The 18,969-nt window shown below is 37.2% G+C and overlaps 2 protein-coding genes across 8 annotated transcripts in view; one reads left to right on the forward strand and one right to left on the reverse strand.

Annotated features, from left to right (window-relative positions):
• LOC149566687 (uncharacterized) overlaps positions 1-18,969 on the reverse strand; it is a 289,371-nt gene that overhangs the window by 197,040 nt on the left and 73,362 nt on the right. For all 6 annotated transcript variants that reach the window (XM_089820000.1, XM_089819997.1, XM_089819995.1 and 3 more), the window contains exon 5: positions 17,345-17,373. In XM_089820000.1, the coding sequence (XP_089676126.1) occupies positions 17,345-17,373 (29 nt within the window). The remainder of the gene's footprint in view (positions 1-17,344; positions 17,374-18,969) is intronic.
• Positions 2,686-5,176, forward strand: LOC149566688 (uncharacterized). Of its 2 annotated transcripts, none has more exons than XM_089817424.1 (2): positions 2,686-4,841; positions 4,960-5,176. In XM_089817424.1, exon 1 carries the CDS (start codon positions 3,128-3,130, stop codon positions 3,869-3,871), a length of 744 nt encoding a protein of 247 aa, XP_089673550.1. In that variant the 5' UTR covers positions 2,686-3,127; the 3' UTR covers positions 3,872-4,841; positions 4,960-5,176. The 2 variants fall into 2 exon arrangements, with proteins under 2 accessions (XP_089673550.1, XP_089673552.1); XM_089817426.1 differs by having other exon boundaries at positions 2,686-4,666.

Genomic DNA, 18,969 nt, shown 5'->3' on the forward strand with positions numbered 1-18,969 from the left:
CGACAACCTAGTTGAGCTCTCGAAAAACCCACCAAGAATCTGCAAACAAAATATTTTTTCGACACCAAAAATTAGGGTTTCGAAAAAAAACGGCCCTGGCTGAAAAACGCTTGAAAAAACTTCAGATTTCTTGATAAAAATGGTCATTTTTTGTTACAGAGTTCTATTAGAGGCAGAGGCCGCACTGAAGATTGGAGTTTTAACTCCACAAATGGTCGAGATTGCAGGTTGTTGCAGATAATTGTCCACGACTTCCACACGTTTTGCAGATGACGGGAGTTGCAGAAAAGCGTGTTTGGAAGTCACGATTTTTAGGGCAGACTGGTCGAAATCTCAGACACAAAAACCTCAGAAAAAAACCCTAGTTGAAAGCTCAAAATTTTTAGAAAGCAAGGATCACAAAATAATTTCGAAAATTGGCTTTGATACCATATTATGAGGTAATTGGTAAATACTTGCTTGTTAATAACAGAGACCGAAAGGTCAATTTATACAAAAGAATGAGACGATGTTTCCTTAGGAAACGATCGTAAAGAATCAAAACATTCTATTCCAGAGAAAGAAAAAAACGAAAGCAAACTAAAGCTAAAGATATTTACAAGATAACCATTAACTAATAATAGACGTCTTATCTATTATTGTAATAAAGGATGTGTTTGCTTGGACGTACAAGGATTTAAAAAGAAGTGCCACCAGAACTGTACGTCCATCGGATACCTTTAGTATCGGGAGAAGGACCAACACGTAGGAGGCCTTATCGAATGAATAAGAACTATGCGGCTAAGGTTCGAGAGGGGATCACTAAGATACTAGATGCGAGCATAATATTCAAAGTACAAACAACCGATTGGGTTTCGCCAATAGTTATATCCTTGAAAAAATATGGAAATCAAATCCAGATCTGTGTAGACTTCAGGTGTCTAAATGTTGTAACTATAAAAGACACCTTTCCAATCCCCTTTACAAATAGTATCTTGGAGGAAGTGGTCGGACAGGAGTCGTACTCCTTCATGGACGGGCTTTCAAGGTACAACCAAATCAGCATTACCAAGGAGAACAAACTGAAAACAACATTCATAGTGGAGGATGGAGTAGATGCTTGCAACAGGATGCCATTTGGATTGTGTAATGCGCTGGTCACATTTCAAAAAATTATTCTTCACATATTTGATGGGATATCAATAGGGAATTTCAAAGTCTTTTTTGGATGGTTGGTCTATCTACAATGGGAATGAGCATCACCTAAAAGTTACAGGAGAATGCATGGAATGATGTCAAAGGGCTAGAATGCCATTAAACTCAAAGAAATGTCGATTCATGGTCCCCCAAGACATGCTCCTACGACATAGTGTGCAAAGAAGGGTTGAAAATGGATCCTGACAAAATCAGTCATTGTTGACATGGAGGCTCCCAAGAATGTGATTGGTGTCAAATCATTTTTAGGGCATATGGGATACTATAGGAGGTTTATAAAGGGATTTGCAAAAGTATCCCTATCCTTAAAGAAATTAACCAGAAAAGGGGAGAAATTTGCATGGGGAAGGGATCAAGAGGAAGCATTCCAAGAATTGAAGAGGTTGGTGGGAGCCCCAATCCTCATATATCCTAACTAAAATAAGGAGTTTTGTGTCCATGTGAACAGCTCTAGCCATGCAATAGACACCACTCTAGCACAAACTAGAAAGGAGGCACTGAACCATCTTGTATACTTTGCTAGTAGACTACTTTCAAAAGAGGAATAGAATTATAGTACTACGGAGAGAGAAGCACTACGTATGGTCTATGCAGTTCAAAATTTTAGACATTACTTATTAGCCACTCCTTTTACATTTTTTGTATATCATCAAGCGCTTATGTATCTGATTAACAAACCTATTATCCAAGGAAGACTAAGTAAGTGGTTGAACTTGTTAAACTTTTAGTCAATTCGGATGTCTTTATCTTATATATATATATATATCATGAGGTATAATTATGTGTGTTTATTAGACTACTTTCAAAAGCGGAACAGAATTATAGTACTATGGAGAGAGAAGCACTAGGTATGGTCTATGCACTTCAAAAGTTTAGACATTACTTATTAGCCACTCCTTTGACATTTTTTGTAGATCATCAAGCTCTTATGTATCTGGTTAACAAACCTATTATCCAAGGAAGACTAAGTAGGTGGTTGAACTTGTTAAAGTTTTAGTCAATTCGGGTGTCTTTATATATATATATATATCATGAGGTATAATTATGGGTCTTTATTATATGAGATAGATTATTATTATAAAATATTTAAAACTATGGTTATATTTATTATAATTATATAATAATAATATTATAAATACATTATAATATTAATTATAAATTAACAAATAGACATGTCCCTATAAGGGACATGTCTATTTATGGCTCATGGTTATTATTACATAGATGTGAGTATCACCGATTAATCGGCGATACGAGATAAAATCGTGATTTTTTGGGGCCAGCGATTCAGTCGCCCCAAAAATCGCGATTTTTTTTTGCAGATTTTTTCCAAAAAATCGCAGATTAATAACCTAAAAAATTGCCTAAAAATCATGATTTGTTGCAAGAAAATCGCCCGCGCCCGGCAGTCACATAAAGTGACGAAAAAACACATTTTTTTCATTATGTTTTTACATTGCTTAGGGCATTTTGGAGAGGAGAGGATAGAGGAGGAGTTCTTGGCAAGAAACAGGCGGAATCGAGTGCATTTGGAGGCCTTTTGATTCTATTTCTTTGTTACTAGGTAAGTGATTTGAATCTTTGGTTTTTATTTTTGCAAGAGATTGTATTTTTTTTTCTTACATGTAAATGGATAAAATACATTCCTAATTAGTTAGGAATGCATTTGATGAATGTAAGCAAGATTAAATGCATTCATTTGCATTTTTTTCCATTCTAGATCGAATTTATGCTAGAAATTTGCACTTTTTTGAAAAATTTGAAACCCTAGCAGCTAATTTGTTTGAATGTTATTTAGATTTCAATTTATTGGCGCTGTTATTGGAATTTTGCTTGAATTCTTTGTTTAACTGTTAACTTTGATCTTGTTATAATTTATTTATAGTTTTTTTTTTTTAAATTTGTATGTGTAGGCAGCCTGTAGCAGTTTTAAATGGCAGACAAATGGCCATTAACTGCATGCCCCTCAGGCTACATTGGCACCAGGCCAAAGAATGCGAGAGATCAGGCATGGAAATATGCCTATGAAGCACCCGATGAACCAACCAAAGTGATTTGCATTCGATGTGAAAAAGTAATATCCAGGGGCATTTACCGGTTCAAATATCACATCGCAGGGATCTCAAAACATGATACGAATCCTTGTGAGAGTACAACAGAAGAAATAAAAAGGTTTACAAATGCCTTGCTCGCAGCTGGAGACCAAAAAAAATTGCAAAGAGAGCGGAATAAATTGCATGTCAGGGCAGCCATAACAGAGACCCAGGGCAGTTTCGTTGATGTTCAGGAGGAGGAGGCAGCCATTGAGAGCATGGCCGGCTCTTACGGTGGGCCACGTGTCTGCAAACAGGGTGTTTTTTCTTTCACGAGTTTCGCTCCCACTCCCACTCCTACACCTCCTAGCACTTCCGCACCATCAGGATCAGCAGGTGCTTTTGGGATAGGGAGCTATTTTATGCCGAGGCACACACCTGATGCACAACCTTCATTAGAGGCCACTAGATGGAATAAGGAGGTCCATGACCAGTTGGACAATGCACTAGCAGATTTCTGGGTTTTCAACAACCTTCCTATTAGTGTTGTTGATAGTCCCTATTGGGAGGCTTTGGCCACAGGGTTGACAGTTGCAGGAAAGGGGTACAAGTCCCCTTCTCGTTTTGTGTTGGGTTGCAGGTAAGCGAATAAATTTATTACACTCGATTTCTTTTTAATTTTTAACTTTTTACTTAGTTCTAAATTTTAATTAATTTATCTAGAAATTAGAATGCTGATTACAAAAGTCTAAATCAATTTTAAATTACTAAGAATCTAAGACATAACTAAATTTTGTTTTTGTAGGCTTATTGGAAATGTTGTTGAGAGGACCAAAGCATTTGTTGAGGAACAAAAACAAGAATGGACAAAATTTGGTTGCACCATTCTTTCTGACGGGTGGACGGATGGGAAGAGCAGGACCATAATTAATTTTTTGGCTTGCTGTAATGATAATGTGGTGTTCCTGAAATCAATCGATGCCTCCAACAAGGTAAAAAATGCTCAGACATTGGCATTGATGTTGGAGAACATGGTCTTAGAGATTGGCATTGAAAATGTGGTGCAAATCATCACAGACAATGCTGCTGCATATGTATTAGCATGTAAACCGTAATTCTATGTTGCATGTACATTGTGAATTTCACAACAAGAATTTTTAATAGTTTGATATTTTTGAAAAGTTGGAAACTAATTAGTATTTGCTTTTACAATTGGCAAGAAAACTCCTACAGCAGAGGCACCCCACTCTCTCTTGGACCCCGTGTGCAGCACAGGTCCTTGACCTTCTTTTGGAGGACATGGGCAAACTTGAGTGGGTCACTCCAATTGTGGAGGATGCAAGGCGGGTGACAAAATACATATACAATCACCCATGGGTCCTTAGCCTGATGAGAGAGCACACTGATGGCAAAGAAATTGTCAGGCCTGCCGTCACAAGGTTTGCAACGATTTTTTTGACATTGCAAAGCATTCTCGATAATTTGGCTTCTTTGAAGCAAATGTTTGTTTCCAAAAAATGGCTTGCTTCCACATTTTCAAAGAAGAGTGAAGGAGAGAATGTTGTGCGGATTGTGTTTGATAATTTTGAAGATAAGGCTGATGAAATAGTAAAGGTAACTACAAAACTTTAAGTTTTAGTTTACACTTTACAACTTTATAACATACTAAGTTTGTAACTCAAGTAAATAATAATTTTGTAACTTGTCAACTAATTTCAAATTTATATTGCAGGTGTCTGAGCCTTTAGTCAGAGTTCTGCGTTTGGTTGATGGAGACCAAACGCCAATGGGTGAACTATATGAGGCCATGGACAAGGCCAAAGAATCTGTCAAAAATTACTACAAGGGGGAAAGCATCAAATATGAACCCATTTGGTAGATCATTGATAGAAGGTGGAATAATCAGCTCCACCAACCCATTCATGCAGCAAGATATTTCCTCAACCCACGTTTTAGGTATATCGTAAGCTCATTCTTACTCAAATTTAAGTTAATGAAGAATTGAGTTCATTTTGCTTTCGTAAGGTGTTGGGTGTGTACTAAAATTGCAAGACTTATTTGTTTTTGGTTTTTGGTTTTAGGGCTGATAGTACATATGCAGATCCTGATGGAGAGGTCATCAGAGGCCTAAGTGAGTGCGTCGAAAAGATGGTAACCAGCGAGGAAACAAGAGATAAAATCATCGCTGAGCAGGAGATCTTCACTTCAGCAGGGGGCAAGGTGTTCTCCACTTCTCTCTGCAAGAGAGAAAGGCTTACACAAACCCCAGGTAATACATTTGCAAACTTCTGAATCTCAAATGCTAAATTAACATTTATGTTTCACTTTTTGTTGTCTATTAGTATTTTCTAACTTGTACAATTTTTGTGATGCAGTGGCTTGGTGGACCACTTGGGGTGCAAGCACTCCAAATCTTGCAAAATTTGCTCTCTGAATCCTATCACAGCCTTGCAGCGCATCACATTGTGAGCGCAATTGGAGTTTGTTTGAGGCCATCCACACAAAAAAGAGAAACAGGTTGTCCCAAAAGAGGATGAATGACATGCTCTATGTGCAATATAATCTTAAATTGCGCATGAAAAAGGCACAACAAGATCCTCCTGGGCCAATCGATTTGGATGAGATAGATCCTTATTATGATTGGACGGCACAAGAGCAGGGTCCCTTATTTACACAGGAGGACATATCCAATTTGGAGAGCGAGGCTGCGGAGGAGGAAGGGGGTGGAACTGGATATGACATCGATTTGGATGACATCGAGGAGGGCGATGATGAGGATGATGACATTGAGCTTATTGCAGAGGACCTTGACATCTTGCGCGCAATGAATGTGGAGCTACCGACATCTAGCTCTATAGCTACACCATCTCCTGCATTGGCACAGACACAAACACGGGCACAAACCCTGCAGGGTTCTAGTTCTAGAGCTTTACCCTCTCCCACACTCGCTAGTAAAGCGACTAGGAAGAGGAAGATGTAGTCCTGTATTTGACATTTGTACTTATTTGTAGTCATGTTGATGTGCTTATTTGAACTCTTTACATTTGACACTTTATTTATGAGAATACTTCTCATGTGTTGTGAACTTGTTAGTTGTTAGTAATTTACAACTTGTCACTACTTACTTGTTAGTAATTTACCGATTAATAACTCTTTTTGCATTGATATATATCTAAACATGATTCTTTCTTATGTATTGTTAGTAATTAAGTCATTAGATGCAAAAAAACATTGAATTCTGGAAAAAGTTGGCATATTTTTATTAAAGTTTAGTGGTTTTTTAGTTCCCGATTTTTTCCTTGATTTTTTCCCCATTTTTCCCGATTAAACTTTTTCAGGCCTAGGCGATTAATCTCCTCAGGCAATTTTTACATCAATGGTTATTAATATGAGAAGAAATGTCTTTGAAACACACATACCAAAGACAATGGCAGTGCTTAGTACAATTCCAATGATCCTCCATGAAATTTTCAACATGGTATCAGAGCTAAACTGCAAATGTACTAGAAATGAAAACCAAAATTCACAAACGATGAGTGCAATATATCTGTGCACAGCATATAAGATCAACAATAAAAAATCGTGTGTTCGCTCCATATTTCCAATCACAAGATCAGAGACTCTCCACAAGAAGCTATTCTCAGTTACAGGGTGGCAGCCAAACAAGTCCAGGTATAAACAGCAAATGGATATGGACACCGATATGGTTATATGGGTTTTGGAGAGGTTTCTATCACGAGGCGATTAGGACTGACCAACACTATCCAGCCTAGTTATGGAAGTCCTAACGACCCTGACTATATTTTTGACATTGTGGCCAGAGAAACTTGCTTAGTTTTTGACACCACAGACTATAAGTGGATGGGGTGTTAATGAAAATTAAAATCTTAACAACTGGTTGGATTTGCCATCTACTAAAATGTAGGCAATACAGTGACTCTTGTTCTTCAGGTTATTATACAAAAATGAATAGAATGAAATGATTTCAGCAGCACCCGCTGGAGCAAAAATAATGCTTGGGACCACAGAGCTAAACCTGAGCTTTACTGCAATCTTTAAGTGCTTTAAGAGTGAATCATTAACATCAAGATCAAATACAGCGCTCAATATTTGTGACCTTGTTTTGGAGGGCCTTCTATTGTTAATTTTGAGCTTCAACTCTGCTCTGCTTTTCCAAGTCTCACCTCTTAAAGAGTGCAGACATAGAGTTCACCTTTAAGGTGCTGGTAAACAGGGGTGGTTGCAAGTATATGCAGAGCAATAAATAACTAAGTGTCATTCAGTTTCTACTATCCAGAAGTATAAGAGAGAGAATCTTTTTTCTTGTTTTTCCTTTGAGTGTCCTCTACTAACTAATCTAGTGTTTAGGCTCGACTGTCATTCACATAGGTAAATATTTACACAATCATTCAAATGTGCTTGCATGAATGAACAGAAAGAAATGGAGGAAAAAACTTCATAAAATGTAACACTTTACAAAGCCGTTGGGGATATGTGGTTCCTCTACAAAGTAGGGGAGCATTGCGAAAGCAGTCAAAAGCTCAAAATAATAGTTATTGAGAGTTGTTCGCTTTGTGCACCATCGCCATCACCATTACATTCAAACATATCTTCGTTACTTGGTGCTTATACACCTGCACTGCATCAACAACATGATCACCATAATAGAATAGGGCAGACGCAAAAGCATACAAAGTCAAATTGCCGCATGGACAAGTTGCCGAAGAGATAAGGGAAAGTATGACACGGAGCAGGGAGATATAAGGATTGAAAGACTAAGACATTGCTGCAGAAATATATTTAGAATTGGTATAAATTGACAGTACTCACTAATTAATTATTGGCCCGTAAGACACAAACTCGACAGTTTGCAAGGATGACTACTATGGAATACATTCAGGTCATTTGATCAACAAATAAGGGGTTATCGAAGGACAAGGGCGATGCATTAGTAGTTGACCCCTTCTTGATAAGACTATACAAGGAGAGGAAATTTTAAAAAAAGGTGTCACTCGCTATTAGATAGGGTCCACATAACCTTTGGGCAAAGGTAAACTTGTCTTAAGGATCGGTGACAATATAAGTGAAAAGTTTGTTAGTAGAGTCTAGAGCATTGGGCCCACGCATAAAGTCATGTGATCATGTGTAGCAAGCCTAATATGAGGTGATCCATCATGGAATTTAAAATGATAAAGTGAAGGTATAATTATATTTTAATTAATATTTGTTATTATATCTTATTTAAAGGATTATTATTGAAAATATAAAACAAAGAGCCATGTTATAATCATTTATGATTGTTAGTAACAGGCATTAGTCAAATTACTGACATTCTAATCAATGTTAGTCAAATTACTGACATTCTAATCAATGTTAACATATTCTTATTTGTATATGCACTATAAGAGCCACATGCCTTGATCTTTTCCTCTGAGAATATTATTGCACGCAGAGGGAGATTGAGATTTAGAGGGAGCTTGACATTTCATTATGGGCAACCTTGAAAGACAGGGAGCAAGATAGAGGATATGATTTAGTCAACCTTTGGTGATCTTGATCATATTGATTCAAAGGGAGTAAACCATGATGAGATGGATTCTCTAGTGATCAATAAATTGTGACAGTCACGAGGATCGTGATTCATACATCATGACCATGCGATTTTAATGGGCCTACCCCTTGTGTACATCATGAGGAAGTGACAACTCCAAATGATCATCACTTGTATTTGGAGAAGTTGTTGTAAGGTGACGATCTTACAATAACTTGTATTATGAGATCAAATAAAATGAGTAAATGGTGAATGTCTTGCATCTCAACATTCTGGAAGACCATTACTCAGAATATTTGGTGACTATCATTGATATTCTTGGAGACCAATACTCGCGATATCAGATGTGAAATCACACCTTAGTTGAGTACTTAGTGAATATCGGATGTTGATATTCTGGGAGACCAATACTCTTGATATCAAATGTGATATCAAAACCCTATTTGAGTAATTGGTGAATATCATATGTTGATATTCTGGAAGACCAATACTCGTGATATCAAATGTGATATCAATATCTTTTGATCAAAGATATTCTTATATTGAGGTGATATATGATCTTGTGTTTATCCTCCCTAACTAAGAGGGAGCGTTGTTGTGTGGTAGCTTCAGTTGACTAAATTTTGTGCTATACATTTTGAGTAAGTATTGTACTTAAATCATGTGAATATGTATTTTGCGAGATCTACAACTATGTGCTTAGATGTCGTTAAATTGACTATCTTTGAGTTGTTGGTATAAATACATATTAGAGATATTGGTAAGTATGCATTTTGTGAGACTTATGACTAAGAGCTTAGACATTAATTATAAAGTCATTGAGTTATTTGTATAAATGCATACTAAGTGTTTTACCAACTAAGAGTTTAGATAATCATTAAATTGAATGTCTATGGGTTGAGTAAAATAGTTATAGACCATTATCCTTGATTATCAAATTGTATTTATCTTTCTTGACTAAGAGGGAGTGCTAAAGTTTTACTCAATTCGGATGTCTTTATCTTATATATATGTATGTATATCATGAGGTATAATTATGTGTGTCTATTATATGAGATAAATTAATATTATAATAATATATATAATTATGGTTATATTTATTATAATTATATAATAATAATATTATAAATATGTTATAATATTAATTATAAATTAACAAATAGACATGTAGGCTCATGGTTATTAATACAAGAAGAGATGCCTTTGGAAAACACATACCAAAGACAATAGCAGTGCTTAAACAATTGCAGCGATCCTCCATGAAATTTTCAACAAAACCCTATAAGAGTCTACCTTTAAAATCATAGTTCGGCCAAGAAAAAGTCATGTGATTACAAATCAATTGTCCAGAATAAAGCCTAGAGAACCTACAAAAAATGGAGTAAACGAAGACTCTCCAGAAGCCTACTTGTTTAGAATTGTCGTACTCCCACAATCATACAAAGGTATTGGCCAGTACCTATCTACTGCTACCTTTCCAAGAGAAATGCTAGTGGCTGAAAGGAGAAAGATCATATTGGAAAAAAAAACATTCCAGCTGATTAATGGGTTATTGTATAAAATGGTAACGGATGAGGTGTTAAGGAGATGTGTAATGGAGGAAGAGATCCTTGGGGTCTTCAGGTAATCCCATGAATGCCTTTAAGGAGGGCATATGGGATCAGATGCTACAGCCCAGAAGGTACTCTTGGCAAGACTTTGGTGACCTACGCTTCATGTAGATGCCCGAGAATGGATCCCCAATTGTGATGCATGTCAAAGTGTAGAGAAACCCCTCAAAAGAGACTTCATACCACTATTTCCCTCGCAGCCACAGGACCTATTTGAGCGTTGGGGTTTAGAATTTGTGGGCTATATGCCTACTAGCAACACTCATAGATGCAGATATATAGTGGTTGCAACAAAGCATCTTACAAAATGGGTGGAGGCAAGAGCACTTCTAGACAACACGGTGATAAGTACAGCCAAATTCCTCTATGAATAGATAGTGACTCGGTTTGGCATACCCCTACAGTTAACAAGTGACAGAGGAGTGCACTTTGTCAACCAGGCAATCCAAATAGTGATAAGTGAGTACAAAATTTTCCAGCTTGTACTACCCCAGGGCCAACGATCAAGTGCAGACCACAAACAAAGTTTTGGTAACCATTTTGTATAAAAATTGTGAAGGGGAAAAAGGAGATGGGGAGGAAAGGCTTAGAGCAGTCTTATGGGCTTACAGGAGTACTTACAAGGCCACCACTAGCCAGACCCCTTTTCACTTAATGTATGGGCAGGAGGCTACGATGCCACTAGAATATGCAGCACCCAGTCTAAGAGTAGCTATTGAACACAGGTTAGGGGATATGGAGAGTTTAAGAGAACACCTAAATGCCTTAATCAAATTGGATGAAAGGAGGACTATGGCTCAGTGGGCTACTGAAGTGGCTCAAGGGAGACGAGATTTTTGGCATGATAGAAATTTGAAGAAAATGAAATTTAAACTGAGGCAATTAGGATTTAAGTATAATGGAAAGAATGAAATAAAGTTGGGTAAGTTCAAAATACGATGGTTGGGACCATACATGATAATGGAAGTCAAGGATAATAGAGCAATAAAATTGTCAACCTTAGATAATAATCCCCTCAAACACTTAGTCAATGGGTCTAAATTGAAACCCTATAAAGATAGGAAGGGAGATTTTTCTATTTACTCTATAGACAAAGAAGAGAGCCATAGAGAGAAAATAAAGGAAGACACAAAAAATAAGGAAGAGGAGGACTAAAGTGCAAATAATAAAATCAAAAAGAAAAAGCAACATGAACATTGTCCCTTTATATACAAGATGGAGGACTAGCCTTCAAGTAGGAGGATGTGCGGTACGCAAGAGAATTGGTGTAGGAAGACTTGAAAGAACCACGGTACAAAAGACATCCTTGGTACTCGCAAGTGGAGCCCGCAATAGCGGTATCCAGTAGGAAGACTTATAGCACGAGTAAGAAGAGAAATAGGCCATGTTTGGGAAGAAAGACTTCTAGCACAAGAAAGAAAAGAAACATGTCGCGTATGGGAAGAAAGATTTGTAGCATGGGAAAGAAGAGAAAAAGGTCACGTACGGGAAGAAGCCCGCGTACAAGGAGGAAAAGAAGAAGCTCTCGTACACATACGAGGAAGAAAAGTAGCCCGCATATGAAGTAGACAACAAGAGGCTCACATACAAGGGAGGCAAGCAGGCTACGTGCGAGGTGAAAGTCAAGCACATTGCATACGTGTACGTGGTGAAAGACTAGTAGGTGTAGGAGAAAGAGAGCAAGTTGGTCGAGTATGAGGAGGAAGGCACGTATGAAGAGGATAGGTTGGGCGTGATGGAATTTTGATTTTAATCTCCATTTCTGATTGGAAATAGCGAATAAACTATACAAATGAATACATGGGAGAATGATAGTTTGAACTATATAACCAACAACAACTACATTGATGTCATGTCATTGGACTTGTGAATTGTGTGAGAACATACAAATATTTATCTCTGTCTTTGAAACGTCATCTACGCATTTGTAGGGAGTGAACTCTGTAACCTATACATTGAGCTTGTTTTCTTGGGAGTCATTGCCATGAGGAAAGAATTGCTCAAGAAGTTGTGTCGAGCTATTGTTGCTATTTTGGTTTCATAGAAGTTTCACATTCTTCCTTGGTGGATTTTTATGGCAGCTAGGTAATTGTATGTTAAGGCAATGAGGAACGAACATTAAAGGTATTTGACATGGGATGGAGACTTTTCATTTGTCGTGACTAGAAATTTTCAATGTTTTGATGCTAGTAAGATTCAATACATTGGGTAATTAAACATTGGGAGGTGATACTCCAAAGGAAATGTCCTAATTAATAATCCTGGGTGTTATCGGGCTGACACGGAAATAGGTAAGAAGCAGACCAACCAGATGTTGGTGAAGTCATTACATTCACATGTAACGGACCGAGCAATTTCATTTGGTCAATTGAAGCAATTGTTGGAAGTGACAAAAGGTTTATGCGTGTCAAACACTACAGTAAATATTGAGTTAAGGAAAACACAATTATCATGTCTGTTTGAAGAAGTTTGACTATCGTTTATACTCGGGAAATAAAAAATGACATCTAGTATTTTAAAAAAGGAAATGAATTAACAATAGCATGCAAGTTCGATGGCAGAATTGGGTATGGAGTGATGACTATTATTGCAAGTGAATCCTATTAAATGCAACTGAATGGTTGAGCACAACAGAATCAGCTAAAATGTTTGTAATAAGATGAGCCCACTTTTTCTCTATCTGATATGCATCCACACGTGCAAGAATACATCAATGATGAAAGATGAGAACTTCACAAAATTAAGCAACAACAGATTCTATTGCACGCAAGGAGCACATAAATAGTAACATTGGCATATGAATTCCAAACAAACAAACATCACCGGTTGTGGAAGACCCATCAAGTGGAATAATATGGTGTTGTTGAAATGTCAACCATCATAGATAAAATAAGATAATAATATTAATGTCCAACAAAAAACCACAAAGGTTTATGGGACTGAGCATACAAACAGAAGAGCCAGCAGCAGCATGATCACCAAACGGTGACAGAAGAGGAACAAAACAAAACAAGATACAAGACCAAGAAACACAAGGTAAGGACTAAGAATCCTCCCTTCGTACAAAGTAGTTAGTCACAGAAGGATATAACAGTGGATGATACAAAGTGATAAAACGCTACCGAGATCCACTAGAGGAGTGTCGTTGCCTGGAAAGACTGGTACAATGTCTGATTGATCTAGAGAGAGTGATGTTGGAAGGCCTTTTCACGCCCCATAACTGAGACAAGGGGGAGAAAAAAGCGGTGATGAGTTGGTCTAAGGTGTGGTCTTGAGATGTGGTTGACTAAAGGGTATGCTCATGAAGCTAGGTGGCCTTCCAAAGATAAAGTGCAAGACACCATTGATCAACACAATTGAAGAACTCAGAAAGAGAAAAACAATCTCTGAAAAGACAATAAAATCTCCCTCTGATCTCATAGTAGATAGGGCAACGAAATAAGAAATGGGTCTCAGTCTCAACCTCCTCCAAAGTACATAATCAACAAACCTGATCCTCTCTATCCAAATGGTGATCAATCCGAACTCGAAGACGATGAGAACCAACTCTAAAGGAGCCCAAAGAGAATCAAAGGGTGTGACACCAACACCGATAGATTTAAGCAGGACAAACAATAATACCATTCTGAATCTCAAGAAAATTCTCTGCATAAAATACCATCTTAAGGCGTAATCCACCGGGAAGATTACACCAAGTAGTGATAATATACTGCCTATAGATATCCTATCTAACATACTCATTCAACTCCTGACAAGAGGGGAGGAGATGAGTAGGAGCATCTAGCAAGAATTGGTATTGAGGGAGATAATCAATGTCAATCTCGATCGAACCTAGCAAAGAGGTGGTCAAGGTGTACCAGTAGCGAGATCTAGTGCTAGTGTCGGATCTCATAATCTGAACAGAAGAACAATATGCCAGATGAGAGTATCTGTGACAATCAACATCAGAATCCATGAAACCACAAAGCCGATGGAGAAAACAGATCAAGCCAAAAATGGTCGAAAGTCTGAAAGGATGAGCTCCAAACTCGGCTAGGACAATGTTGTGGGGGGTGAGTTTGTGACATCTAATGATGCACCATAAGAACAACGTCTAAACACACTCAATAGAAGCCCAATCTAAAGCAAGAAGAGAAGGCCCCCAAACCATCGAGCCATAAAGAACGATTGGTCTAACCAAGAAGTCCAAGAGGGGCAACTTGGACGAAATGTCTGAAACGTTGTCTCTCAATCATGGCCAGAGAACCCATGCCCCTACTAATTATGGATTGAATGGCAAGTCTCAAACTAAAGTGGGGTCCCGAAAATTTAACTCCGAAATATATGTATGAAGAAGTGATCTCAACCTCCTGCCCCTAGAAAAAGAAATGAAGATGAAAGGTCTTTAAGCAATTAAAGATCATAACACGAGTCTTGGCCAGAATAACCACAAGCTGACGCTGATCACAAAAAGAGGCTAGACCATTAATGAGTCTTTGTAAGTTATCAGGAGAAGAGGACAAGAGAACAACATCATCAACAAAAAGGAGAATGGAAATCAAAACCTGATGCAAATAACACCCACCACCAGGCTGTGAAAAGTTCACAAGAAAATCCTCAAGCTCATCAATATACAATCCCAACAAAGTACAAGAAAGGGGACAGCCTTGCTTCACCCCAATGGTGCTCTGAATCGGATTTGAAAAACCCTCCGGAGTCCTGAGCCTACTAGCCACCTTCTCATACAGTCTCATAACAGCAGTCAATAACATATTTGAAATCCCAATCTCACTAAGTCTCTGAAATAAGGCCATCCTAGGAACAAAATCAAAAGCCTTACGAAAATCTACAAAACAACAATAGACTTTCTCAGAGCGATGCCTAGCCTCCTCAATAATAGCCCTCATCGTGAAGACGTGATCCATATTCTGATAGTCAGCCCAAAAACCAGCCTACCCTTTAGCCCTACAACCTTTCTTGTCCAGTTCTCTAGATAAAATGGTGTTTAGAGCAGTGGCGTAAAGTTTGGCAAATGTATGTTCGATCATGATAGTCCTGTAGTTACTGGGGTCCGAAGCAGGCCCAGAGTTATGAATAGGATAAATCACATGTCACAACCAGGTCTCAAGAAACCCAGTACAAACCACTCTATTGAAGAGTGTAGGAAGATATGAGCCAAGGACTGAAGCACCAAGTTTGAAAAGTTCTACCTGGAAACCATCCTCATCCGCAGCTCTACTGCATCTCATGGATCTAGTGGCCTCAAAGATTCTAGAGGAAGTGAATGGATGACAATAAGGAGGTGGAATGGAATGAAGTGAAGGCTGACCCAATATATCATACAGGGAAATGGTGTGGAAAGTCAAAGAGTGGAAGTCAAGGATGGAGTGCGGAGGAGGGGGACGATGAGGGAAAAGGATTAATCATATAATAAGGTCAAATCAAGGGGTCATTACACTTGAATATCATGATTTTGTCACCCATGTGACCAAAAAAGTAAACCTTGCAATCCCTCCCACCATGCCACATAACCAAACCCCTCTAACCATAGCCAAGTTTGCAGATGTGAAACTGAAATATAAACATAGTCATATCTTCAAAGCTGAAGTTGCATGCCGGACAGAAGATTATACTATTGCCAAATACCTTTTTATCAAAATATGCGAACCAAAGACTGCAGAACACAAGATGAGAAATGATTAGATGGTGACTAATTCACAGTATGTTCTGATGCAACTGGGCACATTGGTGTTTTTGGAGAAGCAGCACAAAGAACCAAATACAATGGTTCTTACTGTCCTTGGGGTTTTAGAACTGTATTTGAAGGATTGCACTAAGAACAGTAAATCAAGTTGCTTTTAAATTTTTAATGTTAATATTTTTTAGATAGCTTTCTAGATTTAGTCATAATTGGTGGTAATAAAGAAGGCATATTGGGCTCTTCGGAAAACCAGCACCAAGTAACCAGATCCAACGATTTCTGAAGTCCTTGGAGTTTTTTGCCTGTTTGTACGAGACTGTAGAAGTAACAGTAGATGAAGTTGTTTTTTATACTAATATTTTAAAGAAAACTTCGTATACTTGTCTGTCCTCATTTGATGATAATAAAGAACACATCACAATTTCCAATGTAGTCTTCGTAGTTGTTTTTCGCAATGGATCCTTTAAAAAGTCCTATTTACCCAGAAAAAGAAAATTTCAGAAAGCGGTGACAATGTATCACTATGAGCTATCTGAGAATTTCAAAAGTATTATCTTCAACAAAGTTCAAATACATTTATTGCTATCAACTATTCTAAGAATGGATCAAATGCATTGACTAGGTATCTCAATTATTTCTTTGGTTGTAAGTCATAAAGAATTCCATCCCACTGTGCCCAAAACCTCCAGTTTTATATGTTCATTTCTGAAGGAAGGTCCTGCAAAATGCCCATAAATTACGCCTGTGGACCAAAACATGGTTTAACTATTTTTTTTCTTTTCGGGTTAACTCTGCAAGATTGGCATTGTGATGAGAAATATCTTGGATTATAACCCTGTTTCTATTTAAGAGACCAAGAATGCAAACCAGCATTGAACATTTTTGCTAGTTGTTTTAACTTTTGACATATGACTGGGCATGAACATAAACAGGAAAGAAATGAAATAAACTAGGGAAGTTTTAATGTAAAAGGCTGACTATACTGATTTTGTTACTACCACATTTTAGTAAGAAAACCAGCCAAAACACAACTAGTATACATAGTGCAAAGGCTTTATCTATTTATTAAAAATAATATCACAAATTCTCATAATTTTTTATATTTTTATATACAGGAGTATTAGAAGTGTGATACAATAGTTTTCTAGGCAACTATAACAAACCATATTATTCAGATAACAACAAACCAAGGATTTTATCAAAAACAACAAACCAAGGATAATCTCTTACAACTTATTATGAAGTTAAAGACAATATAAATAAAAATGCTAGTTACCTTTCCAAGACGGCATAAGCATTTTGTACCTGCATTAAAAATTATGAATTACGCTTCCAACATATATGAAAGCTTAAAATTATGGCATCTCTAATTCTAGTTAGCAAGGGCAACTGATGATAATATTTTCAGTCAACATTATAATACCCAATCAATAATAAGAGTTCAAAGTTCCATGATAAGATTGCAAAGTCACAATGTAGGACACATAAGGCTTTATTTCCATGGAATTGTTTTTTGCCTGCTCACTAGACATTAATCATGACAAAACTGATTAAAAGGTGGTTTCTTCTTCTTCATGACCTTGCTCCAATTTGCATCCATTGCAATCCAAGAAAAGAGCCATTGTAGAATATCATGAATATATAAATATAAAGAACTCTACTAGAAATGGGTTTTACTTAATCGTGCTGTATTAATGAGTGCCCTTGAACTCAAGTCCCAAGGGTACTAATGTTTCTGGTCTTCAAACTAGTAGATTATACATCAAATATTGCAGATATCAAGAGATGTCCTCGAATACTACAATTATATCAGGGGTCAGTTTGTACCTTGGGAAAGCATGATTTATTGGCATTTCAATATCTATTGAGCATAAATTTAAATGGAACCTAATATCTGGTATGTTATATTCATTGTTCCCAAAAGAGCTGATATTCTGCAGTGCATAAATACTAAATAAGCCATACATATCAACAAAGATAAATCCCTTATATCAACACGAATATAAAAACAAAAAATATTAAGCCTGCATTACTTCATTCCAACATTACAATTCATGTGCTAGCATTTGAGATAGGTCTTGGATGATGATGTAGCTATGATATTTTCTTGTGTTCCAATGACTGGTGCATATATTCAAGCAAGGTATTTATTATTATTTTTTACTTGAAGCCTTCAAGACTATATATTTTGTTGTAAAGCTCACTAGCAAAGAAGAACCATTAAGTAAAAAGATAAATATTTATGTTCAAGTTTGACCTTAGCTAGGATATACTAATAGAAGAAATTGTTCAATGGGTTGTTTCAAGCTAAGAGCATGACAGTTTCCCATAATTATCATGTGTCTTTATGTATCAAAAAATCAAATTTAACAACAATACCTAATTAAGCCTCAGTACCTTTGTTGGGTGGATATTTTGCAACCAACAGTTTATGCAAATTCAGTCACAAAATAGGTTGACCAGCCACAGCATGTGAGACAAAGTCTCTCCTAATTTAAAGGGAAGGCTCCCCCTTCTCACCATTCCTTGGATCAACTCAAGGTAAGCAACAAGTTAAGAGATATTTATAAGGGTGTTACCAATATTCTTTCCTCTTGCTTCGGAAAAGAACTCCACTTACTCGCAGAGCCGGTAATGGGTAAGCTTGATCTCTTTAACTACACTTCTATCTAACAATTGGAAACAGTTATACCAATACCAAACACCAACTCAAAGGCTGATTGAGAGTGTATTGCCTTAGATCTATGTCTAGTTTTCCTAGTTTATAAGAATAACCTGTACCATTGGGGCGCACAGACTTCCAAAAGTAGAGGATTTCTAAGCTATAACTTAGTTCTAACAATATGCGTGAATATGAGACAGTAACATAAACTACAGTCAAAGCTTCTAGTCTATATTACC

Source organism: Cupressus sempervirens, chromosome 3, assembly GCF_028749045.1.
Source record: "Cupressus sempervirens isolate cs-2001-9-10 chromosome 3, ASM2874904v1, whole genome shotgun sequence".
Lineage (NCBI taxonomy): Eukaryota > Viridiplantae > Streptophyta > Pinopsida > Cupressales > Cupressaceae > Cupressus > Cupressus sempervirens.

Bases quoted from the DNA above. Each gene is read 5' to 3' on its own strand.
- LOC149566688 (XM_089817424.1), top strand. From the start codon at position 3,128: ATGGCAGACAAATGGCCATTAACTGCATGCCCCTCAGGCTACATTGGC.